The 21,275-nt window shown below is 47.2% G+C and overlaps 10 protein-coding genes across 10 annotated transcripts; 5 read left to right on the forward strand and 5 right to left on the reverse strand.

Moving 5' to 3' along the window:
- Positions 1–4,435: 4,435 nt before the first annotated feature.
- On the reverse strand, positions 4,436–5,817 carry C8R40DRAFT_1160730 (DNA breaking-rejoining enzyme; the record flags this gene model as incomplete). The annotated part of the gene is made up of 6 exons (XM_046230050.1): positions 4,436–4,741; positions 4,788–4,948; positions 5,006–5,282; positions 5,333–5,377; positions 5,435–5,638; positions 5,797–5,817. 6 exons carry the CDS (start codon positions 5,815–5,817, stop codon positions 4,436–4,438), a joined length of 1,014 nt encoding a protein of 337 aa, XP_046086583.1.
- Positions 5,818–6,536: 719 nt separating this feature from the next.
- On the reverse strand, positions 6,537–7,309 carry C8R40DRAFT_1020005 (uncharacterized protein; the record flags this gene model as incomplete). Its single annotated transcript, XM_046222986.1, has 2 exons — positions 6,537–6,946; positions 7,000–7,309. Coding segments are annotated over 2 exons (720 nt in total), but the record flags the coding sequence as incomplete, so codon positions are not given.
- Positions 7,310–8,383: 1,074 nt separating this feature from the next.
- On the forward strand, positions 8,384–9,212 carry C8R40DRAFT_1170576 (uncharacterized protein; the record flags this gene model as incomplete). Its single annotated transcript, XM_046231558.1, has 2 exons — positions 8,384–8,642; positions 8,692–9,212. 2 exons carry the CDS (start codon positions 8,384–8,386, stop codon positions 9,210–9,212), a joined length of 780 nt encoding a protein of 259 aa, XP_046086585.1.
- Positions 9,213–9,274: 62 nt separating this feature from the next.
- On the forward strand, positions 9,275–11,000 carry C8R40DRAFT_1170577 (XPG I-region-domain-containing protein; the record flags this gene model as incomplete). The annotated part of the gene is made up of 8 exons (XM_046231559.1): positions 9,275–9,302; positions 9,365–9,382; positions 9,751–9,827; positions 9,876–9,985; positions 10,246–10,282; positions 10,333–10,457; positions 10,516–10,572; positions 10,649–11,000. 8 exons carry the CDS (start codon positions 9,275–9,277, stop codon positions 10,998–11,000), a joined length of 804 nt encoding a protein of 267 aa, XP_046086586.1.
- Positions 11,001–11,076: 76 nt separating this feature from the next.
- On the forward strand, positions 11,077–11,804 carry C8R40DRAFT_1170578 (uncharacterized protein; the record flags this gene model as incomplete). The annotated part of the gene is made up of 3 exons (XM_046231560.1): positions 11,077–11,485; positions 11,541–11,591; positions 11,665–11,804. The coding sequence occupies 3 exons, from the start codon at positions 11,077–11,079 to the stop codon at positions 11,802–11,804; spliced, it is 600 nt and encodes a 199-aa protein (XP_046086587.1).
- A 3,418-nt stretch (positions 11,805–15,222) lies between these two features.
- C8R40DRAFT_1044923 (uncharacterized protein) lies at positions 15,223–15,709 on the reverse strand (the record flags this gene model as incomplete). The annotated part of the gene is made up of 2 exons (XM_046224254.1): positions 15,223–15,528; positions 15,575–15,709. 2 exons carry the CDS (start codon positions 15,707–15,709, stop codon positions 15,223–15,225), a joined length of 441 nt encoding a protein of 146 aa, XP_046086588.1.
- Positions 15,710–15,735: 26 nt separating this feature from the next.
- C8R40DRAFT_1044886 (uncharacterized protein) lies at positions 15,736–16,441 on the reverse strand (the record flags this gene model as incomplete). The annotated part of the gene is made up of 3 exons (XM_046224251.1): positions 15,736–16,071; positions 16,121–16,165; positions 16,220–16,441. Coding segments are annotated over 3 exons (603 nt in total), but the record flags the coding sequence as incomplete, so codon positions are not given.
- A 905-nt stretch (positions 16,442–17,346) lies between these two features.
- Positions 17,347–18,117, reverse strand: C8R40DRAFT_1012648 (uncharacterized protein; the record flags this gene model as incomplete). Its single annotated transcript, XM_046222881.1, has 2 exons — positions 17,347–17,753; positions 17,811–18,117. Coding segments are annotated over 2 exons (714 nt in total), but the record flags the coding sequence as incomplete, so codon positions are not given.
- A 1,022-nt stretch (positions 18,118–19,139) lies between these two features.
- C8R40DRAFT_1170582 (uncharacterized protein) lies at positions 19,140–19,969 on the forward strand (the record flags this gene model as incomplete). Its single annotated transcript, XM_046231561.1, has 2 exons — positions 19,140–19,398; positions 19,449–19,969. The coding sequence occupies 2 exons, from the start codon at positions 19,140–19,142 to the stop codon at positions 19,967–19,969; spliced, it is 780 nt and encodes a 259-aa protein (XP_046086591.1).
- An 870-nt stretch (positions 19,970–20,839) lies between these two features.
- On the forward strand, positions 20,840–21,219 carry C8R40DRAFT_1045423 (PIN domain-like protein; the record flags this gene model as incomplete). Its single annotated transcript, XM_046224303.1, has 2 exons — positions 20,840–21,040; positions 21,091–21,219. The coding sequence occupies 2 exons, from the start codon at positions 20,840–20,842 to the stop codon at positions 21,217–21,219; spliced, it is 330 nt and encodes a 109-aa protein (XP_046086592.1).
- Between the last annotated feature and the right edge of the window lie 56 nt (positions 21,220–21,275).

Genomic DNA, 21,275 nt, shown 5'->3' on the forward strand with positions numbered 1-21,275 from the left:
GAAAAATGACTACAGCGACGGTGTGAATGGCATCGGCTCTGAAACAGCAGCAGGTCTTGCCAAATGTGGATATGGAGACGATCTTCTCAACGCCCACAGATCCTTTTCTACAATGCCTCAGCAACTTGCAGAGGCCTTTGGCCGACTCAATAACAATATGGCGGACGAAATCGAATTCAATACTCATCACAAGCTCAGATATCGTAGCCCTTACAAGGCAAACGTGCTCCGCATATCCCAATTCCCATCACTTAGAGATCTATCAGCCCTCACGGCATTTCTGGAACCTGTCACCAGCTGGTCCCGTTCCATGGACCATTCAAGAGCACCGAGCGCCTCGAAATGGCCACCCCGAACACCCGACATAATGGAAATCACCAAATTCTGTCGTTACAATTTTGGTTGGCCTGACAAACATGCGCTCAAGAGATTTCACATTGACCTATGGCCAGCAGTCATCATGCGAATGTTAAGCTCTGTATGTTATTCATTCAATCTGTTGGTATCATGGACAATATAATTTATGGTCGGCTAGAAATTTCTTCGTTTCAAAGAGAAAGAAGCCGAGATTCTAGTTCCCCGGCTGCAGGGTACATTTGCGGTTGGCGCAAATGGAAAATCTTATCCATCTATGCTTTCTACCATAGTTCGCAACAAAAACTCACTGCGGCTACGAGGAATGAGAGCAAACGATGCCATTTCGACTACATTTTCTACAGAATTCTTTCTCCAACTCACTGGTCTTGCTAGCTCAGTCTCTGATACTTCCAGGAGAGTTGACGTCCCTGCCGCAATGATCGCAGTAGCATTGCAGCAAAGTGATCAGATCCGTGGACTGAATGAACGTCTTGGTAAGTTGTTCACTATATCAATCGTTCTAGAGTAAAACGGGCAGCTTAATTCTAGGTCCACCTCCGTCGCACATCATCCATGTTGAAATTGAAGTCCTTGAGCGCGGCAATGCATCTGGTAAGATTATCTGTCTTTGAGACGTCAACATGAAATACTGATTGCATCTTCGACAGGGAGTAGTCAGAATCACCAGGAAAACCCCACAAAGCGCAAGCATACTGGCACAAGCTTGAATGATAGAGATGAGCCCAAGCGTCTGCGTCCAATGCTTAAGGACCTCGGAGTGATCGAACTTACTGATAGTGAAGATTAAATATGTCTTCGAGGCAGCAATTGTGATTATTATATGTATGTAAAATTTTCCTTTGTAGAGATATAATGTAAGATAGAATATACAACATCGTATCTACCATATTCTGAGAATTCAATGAATAGCAATAGTGGATTATTGCTCGAGGTGCTCTAACTATAAGCGATTCATTGACATCGTCTTTTTTTCCAGTCAAGAAAGCTTCGTATTTTTTTAAGCTTGGTGATTTTGATAAAGAGACGAAATTGTCAGGGTTCAGCAGACAGAGAGACCATTTCACGACAATAAAGGAGACGATTCACGGCTATACAGCCAAGGTAACCAGTTCCCCGTATCTAATATTCATATTCAGAATTACATACATGCGGCTAACTATTATACAGCAGATTGCATATTGACGTTTCATTTCCTTATACACATCTCCCCTACTGCTCTGTCTGCACCAGCTACACCTCGCTACACCTCCCCCACGAACCTCAAAAGCCTGCTCTGCCTGCCTGCACCAGCTAAACCTCCTCCCTCATAAACCTCAGCGATTGCAATGGAAACAGCCACCCAGTGAGTCCCTGCACGCATGTAGCATAATTGCGGCTCGAAGTTCAAGAACTTCGATGTTTTTCACACCTTCACACAATAGACTGATAAGTTCAGCCTACACTACCGTGCGTGCTGGGGCAGGAGGAGGAGGCGGAAGCATTGAACATCGAATCGTTTTGCTCCCGCCGCCGTCGATTGCCCGCTCGTTGGCCGGAGCGCGTGGATCCGTCGGGTGATGCAGTGCAGTCCCTAAAGGGGACCTGTCATTACGCATCAGGTCACATCCCGTAACGATCCGTTATTTGATGTGACCTTCATGGTCTTTTCCGTTGGTCTCAATTGCACTTCTCTCTGAGTATAGACGGTGTAGTCACGCCCGGATGACAGGCCCGGGAAAATTTGATCGGACTTGGACGATGCTGATTTCGGCCGAATTAGCATCGTCCCTCTCAATTACAATCACGTTACTCTTTATTTCCGTTCTCACCATGGGTTGGCCGTCGTTTCGCCTTTCCCTCTCTTTATATTTACCTCCGTTAACGCTATTAACACTCGGCGTCCCTGGCAGCTCGATCAGCAATGGCGCTGTTGCCGCCGCCGGCTCCCTCTCTTCCCTCATCGCCGCCTTCAACGACCTCGATCCAGAATACCTCGCAGTTGTCCGCACCACCCTAGACTCACAAGAACTCGCGCTTTCTCTTCTCGAAATGCAGTGCCAACAAGCCCTCGACGCTATGGATATCGACGGTCCGAGTGCGCACTCTCCTACGGCTCTTCCCAGTGAAGAAATTGAGATAGACGGCCAAAAATTCAAAATTGTCTATCCATCTGAGCCTCAGCCTTCCGACACTCTCGCGCTTCCTGGCAGTTATGAAAAAGATACTGGTGTGTTCCATGTAACATACAGAGACCTGTGCGCCCTCTTGTTCTTATCTTGCCCTGCTATATTCACTGATCTATGAATTTCCAGCAACACTTTGAAACGCTCAGCGCTCATCGAAATCTGCAAGAAATACGAGCTGGGTACCCAAGGTAATATGCAGGTCTTGAAAGAAAAACTCATTGGGTTTAGTGAGAATAAAATACGTTGGCAATGGTATGTCTTTCAAAGTTGTAGAATCACGTTTGTTTAACCTTTCCTCTCAGTCTCATTCCTGTTGCTCGACGCGCTCATCGTGGAGTACGTAGCGGAGGTATCACCAAGAATAAGCCCGCGAACAAAGAAGGCCCTGCTGCTATCCTGTCCAAAGCCAAGAAGCTCAAACTTTCGACAGTGCGAAGGAATGAGATGATGGGACTGCCCCTAGATGCCCCGCTTGGTGCTCAGCTGTCCGATACCAAACGCTCGAAAGACATGCGTACACTGGAACAGAAGAACAGGCTTCTTAGCTGGGTGAGTCTTTCTCGATGTTTCAAAGACTTGCTGACCATTCATATGTAAACACATCTAGGCAAAGGCATTCTGTGACAAGCATCCGTATGTAACGCGAGAGGAGCTTGCGCGAAGACGGAAAATCAAAGAGGAGGAGAGGGCGAGAGAGAATGCTACCAGTACAGTACGTAGCTCTTGGCTCTTTTTCTTTTCTCCGACATTGATTGGTGCTCGAGTATAGGCTAAAGTAGCACAATACATGCACTCAATGATCGAACATGTTTCCAACCTTCGAGTCGAGATTCAAACACTCAAGACCGGGCTTCCACCCCCATCGCTTTTGCAAGCACCTTTGCCCGTTCTTGCACCGCTTTTGACAACTCCTGGTCCGTTCTTCTTTTCTAGGTTCCTTATGGCTAACATATACCTACCTACCTTCCTTCCTAGCACTGTACAACGTACCCCCACCTTTCAACAGCTCTCCTGACTGCATCACCGCAGCTCATGTACTGCCTTTGGACCTCAGAACAACGAACACCAGATTACAAACACTGGTCGGCAGTACTGTGACAGGCGCATCCCCTGGTTTTGGTAATGCTCGCACCCCTGTCAACAACGGCGGCACCTTAAACGGCACCTCACCTCAAAACGCCAGTACGTCGAATGCCAATACTAGCAGCACTGCAAGCATCAATGAGCATGAGAAAGTTTACATGGTCACAGTGGGTTTCGGAAAAATCATCAGGTATAAGGAACGTGACCTACGTGAGCCCCCCTCAATTACATTTGCCACCAACATATCCCGACTCGACCGCGTTTGGGACGATGAGCAGCCTAGTTGGGATCCTGAGGACTGTGGCACGAATTTGCTGAGCATCAACGGGGCGCCGATTGCACTTCGATATTGGCGGGACGTTTTTAGTGGCAAGAAAAATAGTGTTTGGGCAAGCTTAAAGAAGCTTTGGTCAGAGTGGAAGGTAGATTCCTTTCTTTCAATCATTTGCTTTATTGATATGTTCCCTCTCAACAGTATGTTGCTGAGCGTTACCGTGCTAGCAGCCCCGATGAGTTCTGGAAGGAGTTCTCATTTAATGATGGCCGACGTTTCCACTGGAAGGCTATCTCTGACCAACTACGTGTCCTTCGGAGCAAGCACGAGCAACAGCTGGTTGATCAAGCTAAGGCTGAGTACGGTATTGATTTTGCAAGGGTGTTCGTCAACAACAGAGGAAAAGTGCTTACTGATAAATCGGCAATTTCTCGCCACTACCTTGATAAGCTCGCAAAACGTTTAGCATAACCACCTTTGTCTATGATTTTATAATAAAATACGACTACGTTTTCGAAAAATGACATTTTGTTTTCTAAGCACAATGACAAGAGCGGTTGCAGGTAGGACAGACTTTCGCAGGCGCACGCTTCATGTTGAAGAAATCATCTCGATCGACATGAGGGTTGTCGTTCCATGAAATAAGGTACTTGACGATGGTCAAGTGCGTAAATTCTTGACTCCAGCCCCCCCATTCACAGATTTGACGCAAAGGCCATCGACGCTCAACCGATAACCACTGGCATCCACCGCGTCTAAACGAGTGAGTTCCGTAGGGAACAAAATCAACCCCCACATCGAGCAAGTTGTTTCGAAACATCTCCAGGAATTGTTCCGATGTCTGAAGCTCATAAGAAAGTAGAACGATACAGTGTGCAACTACTCACCATAGGTTCATTTTCTTCAGCAATACGATCATTGGCACGGATTTTTCGGAAGAGATATCCTTCGGTCAAGCCTGATGCAAGAATCCATCGAGCAAATGCACGCACAACACATATGTGCTGATATTCGTCTGGCATTTCATAGAACACAAACGGTTTGATGTCTGAAAATATTAAGATGCAGTACATTGAACTATCACTGCGTAAGACATGTTACTCACCTCCGAACTGGCTAGTCTTGCGAAAGGGAAGCTGTAAACTGAGTTTACTTTCCCCAGTCAGAGGGTTCTCGGTCAACGTCAAATCTTGCAGCTGGATTTTCAGGAGCTCATCGACACGGAGTAGACCACAAAAGGCTAAGCTGTAGCCAAGGTCCATTGATGCACGTGAATGAGGGCCTAGTTCGCCTTTGCGAGCTGGTTGAAAACTGCTTTGGAACGTCTGAGGAACTTGATATCGAGGCTGACTATTGAAGTGGTAAAGATCCTCCAATAAGTCCTAGAAGTTGGGTGAATATTAATTTCCAAGTTCTGATAAGAAATGTTTACAGAAGACACAGCTCGAGCACTAATGGGAGTATCCCCCTTCTGCGTCTGATAATTTATTGTGTCATCAAATGATGATATATGCAGTACAAATGAAAACCTTACCTTGCGGCGGCGAAGACTAAGCATGTAAGTAGAAACCGTCTCGGAGACTGAAGGGTTACCCAGCATCTTGCCCGAAATTTCGCTTTGGTGCCATGCCTGCATCCCTAAGCCGTGTATTTTTCCGAACCCAAATGTTGCAGCAGCTCTCATCTTCTGTGCATGTGTGTAGGTGGAGCGTTCCTCCAACACAGGGGTACCGTCGAGCTTGATAAGGTCACACCTACAAGATTTGGTGAGCCCTACTCAAACATAAAAGCTGCAAGTTGCCCTACGAATCCATGATCCAAGCTACAATGTATATTGCAGCTTGAGGGTGTGGGTTGTCGGAGAAGAATTGGGACCCTTCGGAGACCATTCCATGCTCTACAAGGAATGCTTGACATTGTTTCATCAAGCTGAAAGATATTAGCTGTTATTTGTATTCACTGTGTTGCACTTACCGTAAATATTCTTGAGAGGTTTTCTCAGAGACACCTTTTGAGGCTTCCCGAACAGCATCACCAAGACCAGACATATCGACTTCGAGCTGGTCATGGCTTTCCTCTAAATCGTCTAGGACATCGGCTGGATCCAAATGTTTATCTTGTGTGATTGTTTTCAGCAGCCCGGTGTAGCCTTCATCGGTTGAGATGTCGACGCTCATGGCAGTAGAATGGCAAAAGAAAAAGGGGGGAATGTCGACTTTTATAGGAGCTCTTATCAAGGCTGTGTAGCTGCAACTCAGCAAGAACTCGGTTAGCCTTCCCTGCAATACAAGAGTAGGTATAGCAGCAGAAGGTTTATTTTCTTCGTCTTGCACTTATCTCAAAAAACATGAGGAATACATGCGATTATATTTGTGTGATCAAGATACATTTCTATGGAATTACTGGCGACGGGCACGTTTAGATGGATGTAGTGTTTCAGAAGACTCCTCAAGGTCCGAAAGGTCACTTACTTCATCCAGGCCAGCTGCAGTACGAGCTGTACCCCTCCAATCACCCCTGCAAAGGTCTGCCCATCGCGTGAATTTCTGCAGGCTTAATCTCCACCGTGACGCCCGCGCTGCTTCCCGTTCTGCCCGTTCTTCAGCAGTAGCCTTTTCTAAGAACGATTTGTCTGGTTGAAAGCCGTTGTTGCGCCATCGGAAAAGACCGCCGGAGGAGTACTGTATCATTGCATAGCGGGTCTCATGTGCTTGGATGGGAATAGTAGAGTGGGTGATAAGTGCAGAGGGAAAGAGGATTGTGGAACCGGGAGGAAAGCGGATAATGAGCCCGAGGTCCCAGAGTACAAGGTGCCCACCTTTGTCAGGGTCAAAGGGTCCCATGTTAGTGTCAGCGCACCAGCTAGAGGCGCGGTTATCGGGGTCCATGTGAGGTGGAGAAAATGAGAGGGGGCCCAGGTTGAAGGTGGCAGCGGCAAATGCAGTGTTTGGGAAGTTAGCTTGCAGCTCTGGCTGCTTGCATTGAATTTCGTTGTTCGTATCTCTATGTTCTATATAATTTTTGTGACAGAACGTGTTGAAGAGAGCTAGTAAGAGCTCCGTTAATATCCAAACTGACGAAAAAGAAAAAATATCAGACCGTTTTGGAAACCTGAGATGCGCCGGATGGCTTTGTTTCGAAGAAGCTCTTGCATGGCGTTCCGATTAGCCTGACTGGAAACTCTGTAGTTCTGCGGTTTGCGCCGCCCGTTACCATAGCCGTAGCCAACTGTTCGAGAAGCAAAATTGCCACGCCGGCCATGTCTCTGTGCCTTGGTGAACGTACTGGCTTCACGGCAACGAATAGCAGCAGCAGCAGCATCAGCTTCCACTGCCTGCCATTCTTTCCCCTTGGATCCGTGAGGAACGCCGCCAAGGACTGCGATGATTCGGTCTCCAGCGTCAACAAGCACAATGCAACTCCTGAAAAGGCATTAGTGATAGGCGTGTGTTTAAAAGAAACAACACACGCACTGTCCATCCCATCGAAGAAGCTTCAGCCCACTCAGCGAGCTCAGGGCATCCAGGTTTTTCCAAACCCTCTGCAGTCCAGGGGAGAGCTTTTTGCGAGGGTTAGCGTTCCAGCCGCTTGACGAGACTGGGAGACTGGAGGCGTCGAAGTCTTCGAGTTCAATGGGCTGAGCTCCTTTAGCTAACTCAACGACAAAGGGCTTTATGCGCCTGCTCGCAACACGTTCAACAGCTTCAGTGGCCCGTTTTTTGCGCGAACGTTTCGTCAGCTTCGCATACTTCTTGTTATTCCGAGATGATGAGGGAGGGCTGCCGGAAGGATTGGTCGTGAAAGCCGGTTCCGCGCAGGCCTCTTTGTCGTCTTCCTGGTCCTTGTCCTCGTCCTCATCCTTGCCCTTATCCTCGTCCTCGTTCTCATCCTCGCCCTCAAACTCTATCTCTCCATCCTCTAAGAGCTCCCCAGCATCTTCAGCAGCCATCCGCGCGTTGTTGTCGGCCTCGAGAGCAGAAGATAGGTTAAAAGAAGGGAATTTTATGCGAGCGGTGGGAACGGTGTGGCCTGTGCGTAAAAGTGAGTTCAAGTCGCGTCAATTGGAAGGATCAAAGGGAAGGGGCTTTTATTTGAGGTGACGGTGTCTTTAAGCGTAACCTAGAACGAATTTTCAGCCAACAGAGCCTTGCCTAGATGATGGGCTGGGCGTCCGTTGGCTAGAAGATTCGGACTAGGGGCAGAAGGAGGAGGTGTGGTAATGAGAGAAAGTGCTCACCTAAATCGGAGGCCATTTTGTAAGAGTAACTGTTGGTGGTGATGGAAGGTGTAAGGAAGATCAAGACGAGGGAAAGACAATCAACAGAGACGCGTGATGGCGGTTAAGCGCGCGCGGTCTGCCGTATTCCGTTTAAGCGCGCAGTCTGTTGTGTTCCGTTTAAGTGCGCGCTGCAGTTGTTATTCTACATTTTTCCCAGCTGCCCCAATGAAAGCTCTACCTCCAAGCAAGCTTTGAAAACTTCCCATGCCCAGAACCGTATTGGTAGCTCCAGCCTTTTTCAAACGTATATGGATCAAACGGGAACCCCATAAGCATTGTTCCTCCTCATTCTACCTCGGACCTCAGCCAAACCTGCTTCAATCCTCCATATACCTCTGCGACTTCTTCACCAATATCCGCTTTTTCTGCAATGCGATTGGGAGCCGTCCAAACAACGCCCACAATCAACACCACAGCTGCCTAGAGATGTCCAAGTTCGTGACAAGCACAGGTCCCCTGGTCTGTGCGTAGACTCTTTCTCCATCGCTTCATCTCAGACTGATAGGCAATAGGTCGTCAGGTTAAGCACAACGTCCTCAGGACATCCCTCCAGTTTTCTTTACCATTTCCTGTACCGCCGTTCCCAAAACAATTTCGGTCAACCTCAAAGAGAAGTTGTCGAGCTCAATCTCCATCCATTCGCACCCCATCTCCATCTTTTTTTGCCACAGAAGTTCACACCGAACGTAACTCGGTTCCTGGTCCTAGCAAACCCGTACCCGCGAAGTTCTTTGATGCCCCAGAGCTTCCGGGAACGCCTTCCGACGGCGCTTTGTTTTGGAAGCCAATTGTTCAGCCCTGTATCTCGGAAACTGTTCAAGTGGGCGACCCCTTCAAGGACGAAACAGAACCGGCTGGCCGGTTCATCGAAGTGTCCAAAGATAAACCCACGCATGCTTTATATTGGAACAGGCGCCATCCGATTTACAGCTTTCTTCAAGAGCAAAGGACCATTTTCGACGCCGGTGCCTCTACCTCACCCTCTTCCTCCACCACTACTACGCCCATGCCGAGCCTTCTTAGCAATGCTTAACCTTGTGTTAAAGTTTGCTCATGGCCCTGCCGTCGCTCAAAGGATACACTGTGCCAGATGTCATGAGGGCAGGTTCTGCGTTCTCCGAAGGTCGGTGTTTACGTTCTGGCGCAGGCCCTCTGGTTCCTGATCCTGCTCGCTCGCTTTGGCAGGTTCTCCGCCTGGTGATGGTACGGCACAACCGCCTTGCTTCAAGCATAGCTACAACGGATGGGTATACTGCTATTGCTGTTCTGTTTGGAATACCTTCGCGACACGGAGTGGAATAGCACCTTCGTGCCCTTCTTGGATGTGGGCCACACTTTTTGGAAATCAAGAATTGTCTACTGAATTATCGATTATTCTGTCCTATGCATATTCAATTGCGTTGTTGTATTTGGCTGATCTTTCTCTTCGTTAATCTTTGTTCTCCTATGCAATAGATACACCGAAACCATGTACTGCATTGAATTGAATGTTCACCTACAAACCATTGACTCCTTTCTCTAACACGTACCGAGATTTCTTACTGCTGACTTTATTTGGTGCTATTTATAAGCACCCCTATTGCAAAATTACACCTCGTTCTCTACCGCTATCATTACTTTTGCTATGGGAGTCAGAAATCTTTGGCCTGTGGGTTTACCACTACTGTTGAAAGCATCAGGACTGACTATTTTGCAGCTTGTCGATGGTGCTGCTGTGACTATCAAATTGAGAGACTTCATGGTGGATAATGGATTTATTACGGATCACTATCGTTTGCGTACTACATTGATTGGTGTAGATATTAGGTGAGTGCAGGCATTCTATATGAGCAAACTTTTCAATTCAATGTGGACTAGCATCTTTCTTGATGCTTTCTGCGCTGCTGATAGGGCAGTAAATCAAATGCATGCAACCACCTCTCCGCTTTCTCAGCTATTCAAGTTTTTATGTTACTTATCGCAAGCGGGTGTCCATGGTATCTTTGTCTATGATGGGAAGAGCGCTCCCGAATTAAGCGAGGCCGCCAGGTTATCACGAGGGAACCGGGCTACTATACACAAGCTAGAGTTCTGATAGAGGCGTTTGGTTACTATGCTCACACTGTAAGTATACAGATAATGGAAGGTATATTCTTGACACTAAACTCACGCAGGCTCCTGGTGAAGCTGATGCTGAACTAGCAGAGATGTGCAAAAGGGGCCTTGTTGATGCTGTTTTTACTAAGGATAGCGATCTTCTTCCCTTTGGCGCTCCTCGCATCTTCCGACCCCTGCGCATGTGAGTGCTGTACAACAGGATCATATGTATCTATCAAATTGCTCACATAGAATTATAGAGATCATAAGCCCCGGAATTTCAAGGACTTCGAAACAGTTCTCATGTACAACGCCGAGTCAATTGAATCACATCTAGAACTTTCGCATGCTGGTCTCATCTTGATCTCCCCTACTCTTGAAAAATGACTACAGCGACGGTGTGAATGGCATCGGCTCTGAAACAGCAGCAGGTCTTGCCAAATGTGGATATGGAGACGATCTTCTCAACGCCCACAGATCCTTTTCTACAATGCCTCAGCAACTTGCAGAGGCCTTGGCCGACTCAATAACAATATGGCGGACGAAATCGAATTCAATACTCATCACAAGCTCAGATATCGTAGCCCTTACAAGGCAAACGTGCTCCGCATATCCCAATTCCCATCACTTAGAGATCTATCAGCCCTCACGGCATTTCTGGAACCTGTCACCAGCTGGTCCCGTTCCATGGACCATTCAAGAGCACCGAGCGCCTCGAAATGGCCACCCCGAACACCCGACATAATGGAAATCACCAAATTCTGTCGTTACAATTTTGGTTGGCCTGACAAACATGCGCTCAAGAGATTTCACATTGACCTATGGCCAGCAGTCATCATGCGAATGTTAAGCTCTGTATGTTATTCATTCAATCTGTTGGTATCATGGACAATATAATTTATGGTCGGCTAGAAATTTCTCTTCGTTTCAAAGAGAAAGAAGCCGAAATTCTAGTTCCTCGGCTGCAGAGTTCATTTGCTGTTGATGCGAATGGAAAATCTTATCCGTCTATGCTTTCTACAACAGTTTGCAATAAAAACTCACTGCGGCTACAAGGAATGAGAGCGAATGACATCGTTTCAACTACATTCACTACGGAATTCTTTCTCCAGCTCACTGGTCTTACTAGCTCAGCCTCCGAAACTTCCAGGCGAGTTGACGTCCCTGCCGCAATGATCGCAGTAGCTTTGCAGCAAAGTCATCTTATCCGTGGTTTGAATGAACGTCTTGGTGAGTTGTCAACTCTATCACTTGTTCTGGAGTTGAATGGGCAGCTTACCTTTAGGTCCGCCTCCGTCTCATGTTATTCATGTTGAAATTGACATCTTTGAGCGCAGTAATGCATCTGGCAAGTTGATTATTTGTCTTCGAGACTCATTGGCAGGAAATACTGATCACATATTCAACAGGGAGTGGTCAGAATCACCAGGAAACCCCCACAAAGCGCAAGCATGCTGGAACAACCTTAAATGAGAGAGATGAGCACAAACGCCTGCGTCCAATGCTTAAGGACCTCGGAACGGTTGAACTGACTGATAGCGAAGATTAAATATGTCCTTGAAGCAGCAATTGTGATCATTATATGTATGTAAAATTTTTCGTCGTAGAAATAATGTAAGACAGAATATATGATATTGTGACTACCATATTCTGAGAAAGGCAAAATCAAGCAAGGAATAGTAGATGTTCAATCTGTGTTCAATTATACTAGTCGAGGTGCGCTAAACAATCAACACTTCACTGACATCGTCTTTTTTTCCAGTCAACAAAGCTTCGTATTTTTTCAAGCTTGGTGATTTTGATTAAGAGACGAAATTGTCAGGGTTCAGCAAATAAAAAGACCATTCCACAATAATAGAGGAGACGATTCTCGGCTATACAGCCAAGATAACAGTTCCCTGTTTCCGATATTCAAAGATTCAGTGTTACATACATGCGGCTAACTATCATACAGTAGATTCATCCATCCATGTGGCTAGCTAAGTATCATACAGCAGATTATCCCCTCGCACATTGACAGTTCGTTTCCTCACACTCTTGCTCCTCTACCACTCTGCGTACTCTTGTTCCTCTACTGCTCTGCCTGCTCCAGCCAAACATCTGAGTCCCTCTTCACAAACCAAAACTCATACAGAAGGACAATCATAGAAGTGCAATGGAAACAGAAAATCAGTGAGTCCCTACAGAACTTCAAGAACTTCGGGCTGCATCTCTTCAATTCATTTCTTCGTCATATTTTTTTCACACTGATAATTTTTGTTATATTCACATATTCACATACCCGTTTTGCTACACTCTGTGTAATTCATACCGAACTGGAGGAGGAGGAGGAGACGGAAGCATTGAACATCGGGACGTTTTGCTTCCGCCTGTTCATTGCTTCCACCGCCGTCGATTGCCCGCTCGTTGGCCGGAGCGCGTGGATCCGTCGGGTGATGCAGTGCAGTCCCTAAAGGGGACCTGTCATTACGCATCAGGTCACATCTCGTTATGATCCGTTACGAGATGTGACCCGCATGGTCTTTTCTGTTGGTCTCAATTACACTTCTCTCTGAGTATAGACCATGTAGTCACGCCCGGATGACAGGCCCGGGTGAATTTGATCGGATTTGGACGATGCTGATTTCGGCCGAATTAGCATCGTCCCTCTCAATTACAATCACGTTACTCTTTATTTCCGTTCTCACCATGGGTTGGCCGTCGTTTCGCCTTTCCCTCTCTTTATATTTACCTCCGTTAACGCTATTAACACTCGGCGTCCCTGGCAGCTCGATCAGCAATGGCGCTGTTGCCGCCGCCGGCTCCCTCTCTTCCCTCATCGCCGCCTTCAACGACCTCGATCCAGAATACCTCGCAGTTGTCCGCACCACCCTAGACTCACAAGAACTCGCGCTTTCTCTTCTCGAAATGCAGTGCCAACAAGCCCTCGACGCTATGGATATCGACGGTCCGAGTGCTGACTCTCCTACGGCTCTTCCCAGTGAAGAAATTGAGATAGATGGCCAAAAGTTCAAAATTGTCTATCCATCTGAGCCTCAGCCTTCCGACACTCTCGTGCTTCCTGGCAGTTATGAAAAAGATACTGGTGTGTTCCATGCAACATACAGAGACCTGTGCACCCTCTTGTTCTTATCTTGCCCTGCTATATTCACTGATCTATGAATTTCTAGCAACACTTTGAAACGCTCAGGGCTCATCGAAATCTGCAAGAAATACGAGCTGGGTACCCAAGGTAATATGCGGGTCTTGAAAGAAAAACTCATTGGGTTTAGTGAGAATAAAATACGTTGGCAATGGTATGTCTTTCAAAATTGTAGAATCACGTTTGTTTAACCTTTCCTCTCAGTCTCGTTCCTGTTGCTCGACGCGCTCATCGTGGAGTACGTAGCGGAGGTATCACCAAGAATAAGCTCGCGAACAAAGAAGGCCCTGCTGCTATCTCGTCCAAAGCCAAGAAGCTCAAACTTTCGACGGTGCGAAGGAATGAGATGATGGGACTGCCCCCAGATGCCCCGCTTGGTGCTCAGCTGTCTGATACCAAACGCTCGAAAGACATGCGTACACTGGAACAGAAGAACAGGCTTCTTAGCTGGGTGAGTCTTTCTCGATGTTTCAAAGACTTGCTGACCATTCGTATGTAAACACATCTAGGCAAAGACATTCTGTGACAAGCATCCGTATGTAACTCGAGAGGAGCTTGCGCGAAGGCGGAAAATCAAAGAGGAGGAGAGGGCGAGAGAGAATGCTACCAGTACAGTACGTAGCTCTTGGCTCTTTCTCTTTTCTCCGTCATTGATTGGTGCTCGAGTATAGGCTAAAGTAGCACAATACATGCACTCAATGATTGAACATGTTTCCAACCTTCGAGTCGAGATTCAAACACTCAAGACCGGGCTTCCACCCCCATCGCTTTTGCAAGCACCTTTGCCTGTTCTTGCACCGCTTTTGACAACTCCTGGTCCGTTCTTCTTTTCTAGGTTCCTTATAGCTAACACATACCTACCTTCCTTCCTTCCTAGCACCGTACAACGTACCCCCATCTTTCAACAGCCCTCCTGACTGCATCACCGCAGCTCATGTACTGCCTTTGGACCTCAGAACAACGAACACCAAATTACAAACACTGGTTGGCAGTACTGCAACAGGCGCATCCCCTGGTTTTGGTAATGCTCGCACCCCTGTCAACAACGGCAATACCTTAAACGACACCTCACCTCAAAACGCCAGTACGTCGAATGCCACTACTAGCAGCACTGCGAGCATCAACGAGCATGAGAAAGTTTACGTGGTCACAGTGGGTTTCGGAAAAATCGTCAGGTATAAGGAACGTGACCTCCGTGAGCCCCCCTCAATTACATTTGCCACCAACATATCCCGGCTGGACCGCGTTTGGGACGATGAGCAGCCTAGTTGGGATCCTGAGGACTGTGGCACGAATTTGCTGAGCATCAACGGGGCGCCGATTGCACTTCGGTATTGGCGGGACGTTTTTAGTGGCAAGAAAAATAGTGTTTGGGCAAGCTTAAAGAAGCTTTGGTCAGAGTGGAAGGTAGATTGCTTTCTTTCAATCATTTCCTTTATTGATATGTTCCCTCTCAACAGTATGTTGCCGAGCGTTACCGTGCTAGCAGCCCCGATGAGTTCTGGAAGGAGTTCTCATTCAGTGACGGCCGACGTTTTCATTGGAAGGCTATCTCTGACCATCTACGTGATCTTCGGAGCAAGCATGAGCAGCAACTGGTCGATAAAGCTAAGGCTGAGTACGGGGCTGATTTTGCAAGGGTATTTGTCAATAATAGAGGAAAGGTACTTACTGATAAATCGGCAATTTCTCGTCATTACCTTGATAAGTTGGCAAACCGTTTGGGATAGTACCTTTATTTTCTTGTCTAATACAGCTATATTTTCAAATAATTGTTTATCTATGATACAACACGACTATGTTTTGTAACGATACGTGTTATTTTCTAAGCACAATGACATGAGCGGTTGCAGGTGGGACAAACTTTCGCAGGTGCACGCTTCATGTTGAAGAAATCGTCTCGATCAACATGAGGGTTGTCGTTCCATGAAATAAGGTACTTGACAATTGTCAAGTGGGTGAATTCTTGACTCCAGCCACCCCATTCACAAATTTGACGCAAAGGCCATCGACGCTCAACCGATAACCACTGGCATCCACCGCGTCTGAACGAGTGAGTTCCGTAGGGAACAAAATCAACTCCCACGTCCAGCAGGTTGTTGCGGAACATCTCCAGAAACTGTTCTGATGTCTGTAGCTCATTAGAAAGTGTAACGTTACATTGTATAAATACTCACCATTGGTTCATTCTCTTCAGCGATACGGTCGTTGGCACGAATTTTCCGAAAGAGATATCCATCGGTTAGACCAGAAGCAAGAATCCATCGAGCGAATGCGCGTACAACACAAATGTGCTGATATTCATCAGGCATTTCATAGAACACGAACGGTTTGATATCTAAGAATATTTAGACGTGGTGCGTGGAATTATTACTGCATACATATTTGTGTACTCACCTCCAAACTGGCTGGTTTTGCGGAAGGGAAGGTGTAGAGTAAGTTTACTTTCCCCAGTAAGTGAGTTCTCTGACAGTGTCAGATCTTGCAACTGTATCTTCAGCAGTTCATCGACACGGAGTAGACTGCAAAAGGCTAAACTGTAGCCAAGGATCATCGATGCGCGTGCACGAGGACCTAGTTCACCTTTGCGAGCTGGTTGAAAACTACTTTGGAACGTTTGAGAGCCTTGATATCGAGGCTGACTATTGAAATGGTAGAGATCCTCAAGTAAGTCCTATGTATTGAGCTGAGTTTCATTTCCACCTTCCAAGACATTTACTTACAGACGACACAGCTCGAGCACTAATTGGAGTATCCCCCTTCTGCGTCTGATGATTTAATGAATATCAAATAGTGATATGGTGTACAAATTTAAACCTTACCTTTCGACGACGAAGACTGAGCATGTAAGTAGAAACCGTCTCAGAGACTGAAGGGTTCCCCAGCATCTTGCCGGAAACTTCACTTTGGTGCCAGGCCTGCATGCCTAAACCATGGATTTTTCCAAACCCAAAAGTTGCAGCGGCTCGCATCTTTTGAGCATGCGTGTACGTAGATCGTTCCTCTAAGACTGGGGTACCATCGAGCTTGATAAGGTCACATCTACAATAGTCAGTTAGCCATATTCATTCAAAAAACCTGTAAATTGCCCTACGAATCCATGATCCAAGCGACGATGTATATCGCAGCTTGAGAGTGAGGGTTGTCAGAGAAGAATTGAGACCCTTCAGAAATCATTCTGCGTCCTACGAGGAATGCCTGGCACTGCTTCATTAAGCTGAGAGATATTAGATAGTGCTCATGTCCACTATGTTGCACGTACCGAGAATATTCTTGAGATGTTTTCTCGGAAACCCCTTTCGAGACTTCCCGGACTGCATCACTGAGACCAGCCATGTCGACCTCAAGCTGGTCATGGCTTTCCTCTAAATCATCTAGGATATCAGCTGGATCCGATTGTTTATCTTCTGTGATTGTTTTTAAAAGCCCGGTGTAGTCTTCATCAGTTGAGATGTCGATGCTCATGGTAGTAGGAATAGCAAAGGAAAAAAAAAAGGGGGGGGGGGTATTGGAATTTATAGGAGCTCTTACCAATGCTGTGTAGCCACGGCTCAGCGAGAGCTCGGTTCGTCTTCCCTGCAATATGGGCACAACTAGGTATAGCAGCAGAAGGTTTTACGTTTGTTTGTCTTGTGCTTATCTCAAAAAACATGAGGAAAACATGCAGTTATATTTGTATGAATACCAATTCAGATACATTTCTAGGAATTTACTAGCGACGGATGCGTTTAGATGGATGTAATGCTTCTGCAGATTCCTCAAGGTCGGAAAGGTCACTTACATCATCCAGGCCAGCTGCAGTGCGGGCTGTACCCCTCCAATCACCCCTGCAGATATCTGCCCATCTCGTAAATTTTTGAAGGCCTAATTTCCACCGTGACACCCGTGAGGCTTCCCGTTCCGCGCGTTCTTCAGCAGTAGCATGTTCTAAAAATGACTTATCCGACTGAAACCCGTTGTTGCGCCATCGAAAAAGACCACCGGAAGAGTACTGTATCATCACGTAGCGGGCCTCATGTGCTTGGATGGGGATGGTAGAGTGAGTGATAAGCGCAGAGGGAAAAAGAATGGTGGAGCCAGGAGGAAAGCGGATGATGAGCCCCAGGTCCCAAAGCACAAGATGGCCACCTTTGTCAGGGTCGAAGGGTCCCATGGTGGTATCGGCACACCAGCTGGAGGCGCGGTTATCAGGGTCCATGTGAGGCGGTGAAAATGAGAGGGGTCCAAGGTTGAAGGTTGTGGCAGCAAAGGCAGTTTTCGGGAAGTTGGCTCGGAGCTCTGGCTGTTTGTAGAGCAGCTCGTCGTTTGTATCCACGTGTTCAACATAGTTTTTGTGGCAGAAGGTGTTGAAGAGAGCTAGAAAGAATTCCATTGAGGTTCAAGCCAATGAGAAAATAGAGACATAAGACGCACCGTTTTGAAAGCCCGAGATGCGCCGGATCGCCTTGTTCTGAAGAAGCTCTTGTATAGCTTTCTGATTAGCCTTGCCAGAGACTCTATAGTTCTGTGGTTTTCGCCGCCCATTGCCGTAGCCATACCCAACTGTCCGAGAGGCAAAATCTCCGCGTCGACCATGTTTCTGTGCTTCAGTGAAGGTGCTAGATTCACGGCAACGCGTAGCAGCAGCAGTAGCTTCAGCTTCCACTGTCTCCCATTCATTGTCCTTCGCAAAAGGGACGCCACCAAGGACTGCAACAACGCGGTCGTGAGCATCAACAAGCACTATGCAACTCCTGGAAAGACAGGCTTACTTTAAACGCGTGATTGTAAGAAAAAGCATACGCACCTCCCATCCCATCGAAGAAGCTTCAAGCTGTCCAGGGAGCTGAGGACTTCAAGGTTCTTCCAGACCCTTTGAAGCCCAGGGGAGAGCTTTTTGCGAGAATTAGCGTTCCAGCCAGTTGAAGAGACTGGGAGGCTGGAGGCATCGAAGTCTTCGAGCTCAAGGGGCAGAGCTCCTTTAGCCAACTCGACGACGAAGGGTTTAACGCCCCTGCTCATAACGCGTTCAACAGCTTCAGCAGCCCGTTTTGCGCGTGAACGTTTCGTGAGCTTTGCGTATTTCTTGGCCTTCCGGGACACAAAGGGAGGGTTGTTGGAAAGATCAACCGGGGGTGCTGGCCCTGCACAGGCTTCTTCGTCAGTTTCTCCGTCCTCAAACTCTATCTCTCCGTCATCTAAGACTTCTCCAGCATCTTCAGCTGCCATGCGCGCGATGTTGTCGGATTCGAGGGCGGAAGAGAGGTCAAAGGAAGGGAATTTGATGCGAGTGGCGGGAATAGCATCATCTGTGAGCAAGCGTTAGCTTTAATTACTCTGATAGAGAAGGTTGTGGATGAATGGTTGTTGCGTCAAACCACAACGCGTATCAAGACAAACCAGAACAAATTCTCAGCCAACAGAGCCTTGCCTAGATGATGGGCTGGGCGTCTGTTGGCTAGAAGATTCGGACTAGGGGCAGAAGGAGGAGGTGTGGTAATGAGAGAAAGTGCTCACCTAAATCGGAGGCCATTTTGTAAGAGTAACTGTTGGTGGTGATGGAAGGTGTAAGGAAGATCAAGACGAGGGAAAGACAATCAACAGAGACGCGTGATGGCGGTTAAGCGCGCGCGGTCTGCCGTATTCCGTTTAAGCGCGCAGTCTGTTGTGTTCCGTTTAAGTGCGCGCTGCAGTTGTTATTCTACATTTTTCCCAGCTGCCCCAATGAAAGCTCTACCTCCAAGCAAGCTTTGAAAACTTCCCATGCCCAGAACCGTATTGGTAGCTCCAGCCTTTTTCAAACGTATATGGATCAAACGGGAACCCCATAAGCATTGTTCCTCCTCATTCTACCTCGGACCTCAGCCAAACCTGCTTCAATCCTCCATATACCTCTGCGACTTCTTCACCAATATCCGCTTTTTCTGCAATGCGATTGGGAGCCGTCCAAACAACGCCCACAATCAACACCACAGCTGCCTAGAGATGTCCAAGTTCGTGACAAGCACAGGTCCCCTGGTCTGTGCGTAGACTCTTTTCTCCATCGCTTCATCTCAGACTGATAGGCAATAGGTCGTCAGGTTAAGCACAACGTCCTCAGGACATCCCTCCAGTTTTCTTTACCATTTCCTGTACCGCCGTTCCCAAAACAATTTCGGTCAACCTCAAAGAGAAGTTGTCGAGCTCAATCTCCATCCATTCGCACCCCATCTCCATCTTTTTTTGCCACAGAAGTTCACACCGAACGTAACTCGGTTCCTGGTCCTAGCAAACCCGTACCCGCGAAGTTCTTTGATGCCCCAGAGCTTCCGGGAACGCCTTCCGACGGCGCTTTGTTTTGGAAGCCAATTGTTCAGCCCTGTATCTCGGAAACTGTTCAAGTGGGCGACCCCTTCAAGGACGAAACAGAACCGGCTGGCCGGTTCATCGAAGTGTCCAAAGATAAACCCACGCATGCTTTATATTGGAACAGGCGCCATCCGATTTACAGCTTTCTTCAAGAGCAAAGGACCATTTTCGACGCCGGTGCCTCTACCTCACCCTCTTCCTCCACCACTACTACGCCCATGCCGAGCCTTCTTAGCAATGCTTAACCTTGTGTTAAAGTTTGCTCATGGCCCTGCCGTCGCTCAAAGGATACACTGTGCCAGATGTCATGAGGGCAGGTTCTGCGTTCTCCGAAGGTCGGTGTTTACGTTCTGGCGCAGGCCCTCTGGTTCCTGATCCTGCTCGCTCGCTTTGGCAGGTTCTCCGCCTGGTGATGGTACGGCACAACCGCCTTGCTTCAAGCATAGCTACAACGGATGGGTATACTGCTATTGCTGTTCTGTTTGGAATACCTTCGCGACACGGAGTGGAATAGCACCTTCGTGCCCTTCTTGGATGTGGGCCACACTTTTTGGAAATCAAGAATTGTCTACTGAATTATCGATTATTCTGTCCTATGCATATTCAATTGCGTTGTTGTATTTGGCTGATCTTTCTCTTCGTTAATCTTTGTTCTCCTATGCAATAGATACACCGAAACCATGTACTGCATTGAATTGAATGTTCACCTACAAACCATTGACTCCTTTCTCTAACACGTACCGAGATTTCTTACTGCTGACTTTATTTGGTGCTATTTATAAGCACCCCTATTGCAAAATTACACCTCGTTCTCTACCGCTATCATTACTTTTGCTATGGGAGTCAGAAATCTTTGGCCTGTGGGTTTACCACTACTGTTGAAAGCATCAGGACTGACTATTTTGCAGCTTGTCGATGGTGCTGCTGTGACTATCAAATTGAGAGACTTCATGGTGGATAATGGATTTATTACGGATCACTATCGTTTGCGTACTACATTGATTGGTGTAGATATTAGGTGAGTGCAGGCATTCTATATGAGCAAACTTTTCAATTCAATGTGGACTAGCATCTTTCTTGATGCTTTCTGCGCTGCTGATAGGGCAGTAAATCAAATGCATGCAACCACCTCTCCGCTTTCTCAGCTATTCAAGTTTTTATGTTACTTATCGCAAGCGGGTGTCCATGGTATCTTTGTCTATGATGGGGAAGAGCGCTCCCGAATTAAGCGAGGCCGCCAGGTTATCACGAGGGAACCGGGCTACTATACACAAGCTAGAGTTCTGATAGAGGCGTTTGGTTACTATGCTCACACTGTAAGTATACAGATAATGGAAGGTATATTCTTGACACTAAACTCACGCAGGCTCCTGGTGAAGCTGATGCTGAACTAGCAGAGATGTGCAAAAGGGGCCTTGTTGATGCTGTTTTTACTAAGGATAGCGATCTTCTTCCCTTTGGCGCTCCTCGCATCTTCCGACCCCTGCGCATGTGAGTGCTGTACAACAGGATCATATGTATCTATCAAATTGCTCACATAGAATTATAGAG

The sequence above is a fragment of the Lentinula edodes genome (assembly GCF_021015755.1).
Source record: "Lentinula edodes strain Le(Bin) 0899 ss11 chromosome Unknown C8R40scaffold_17, whole genome shotgun sequence".
In the NCBI taxonomy this organism is placed as follows: domain Eukaryota; kingdom Fungi; phylum Basidiomycota; class Agaricomycetes; order Agaricales; family Omphalotaceae; genus Lentinula; species Lentinula edodes.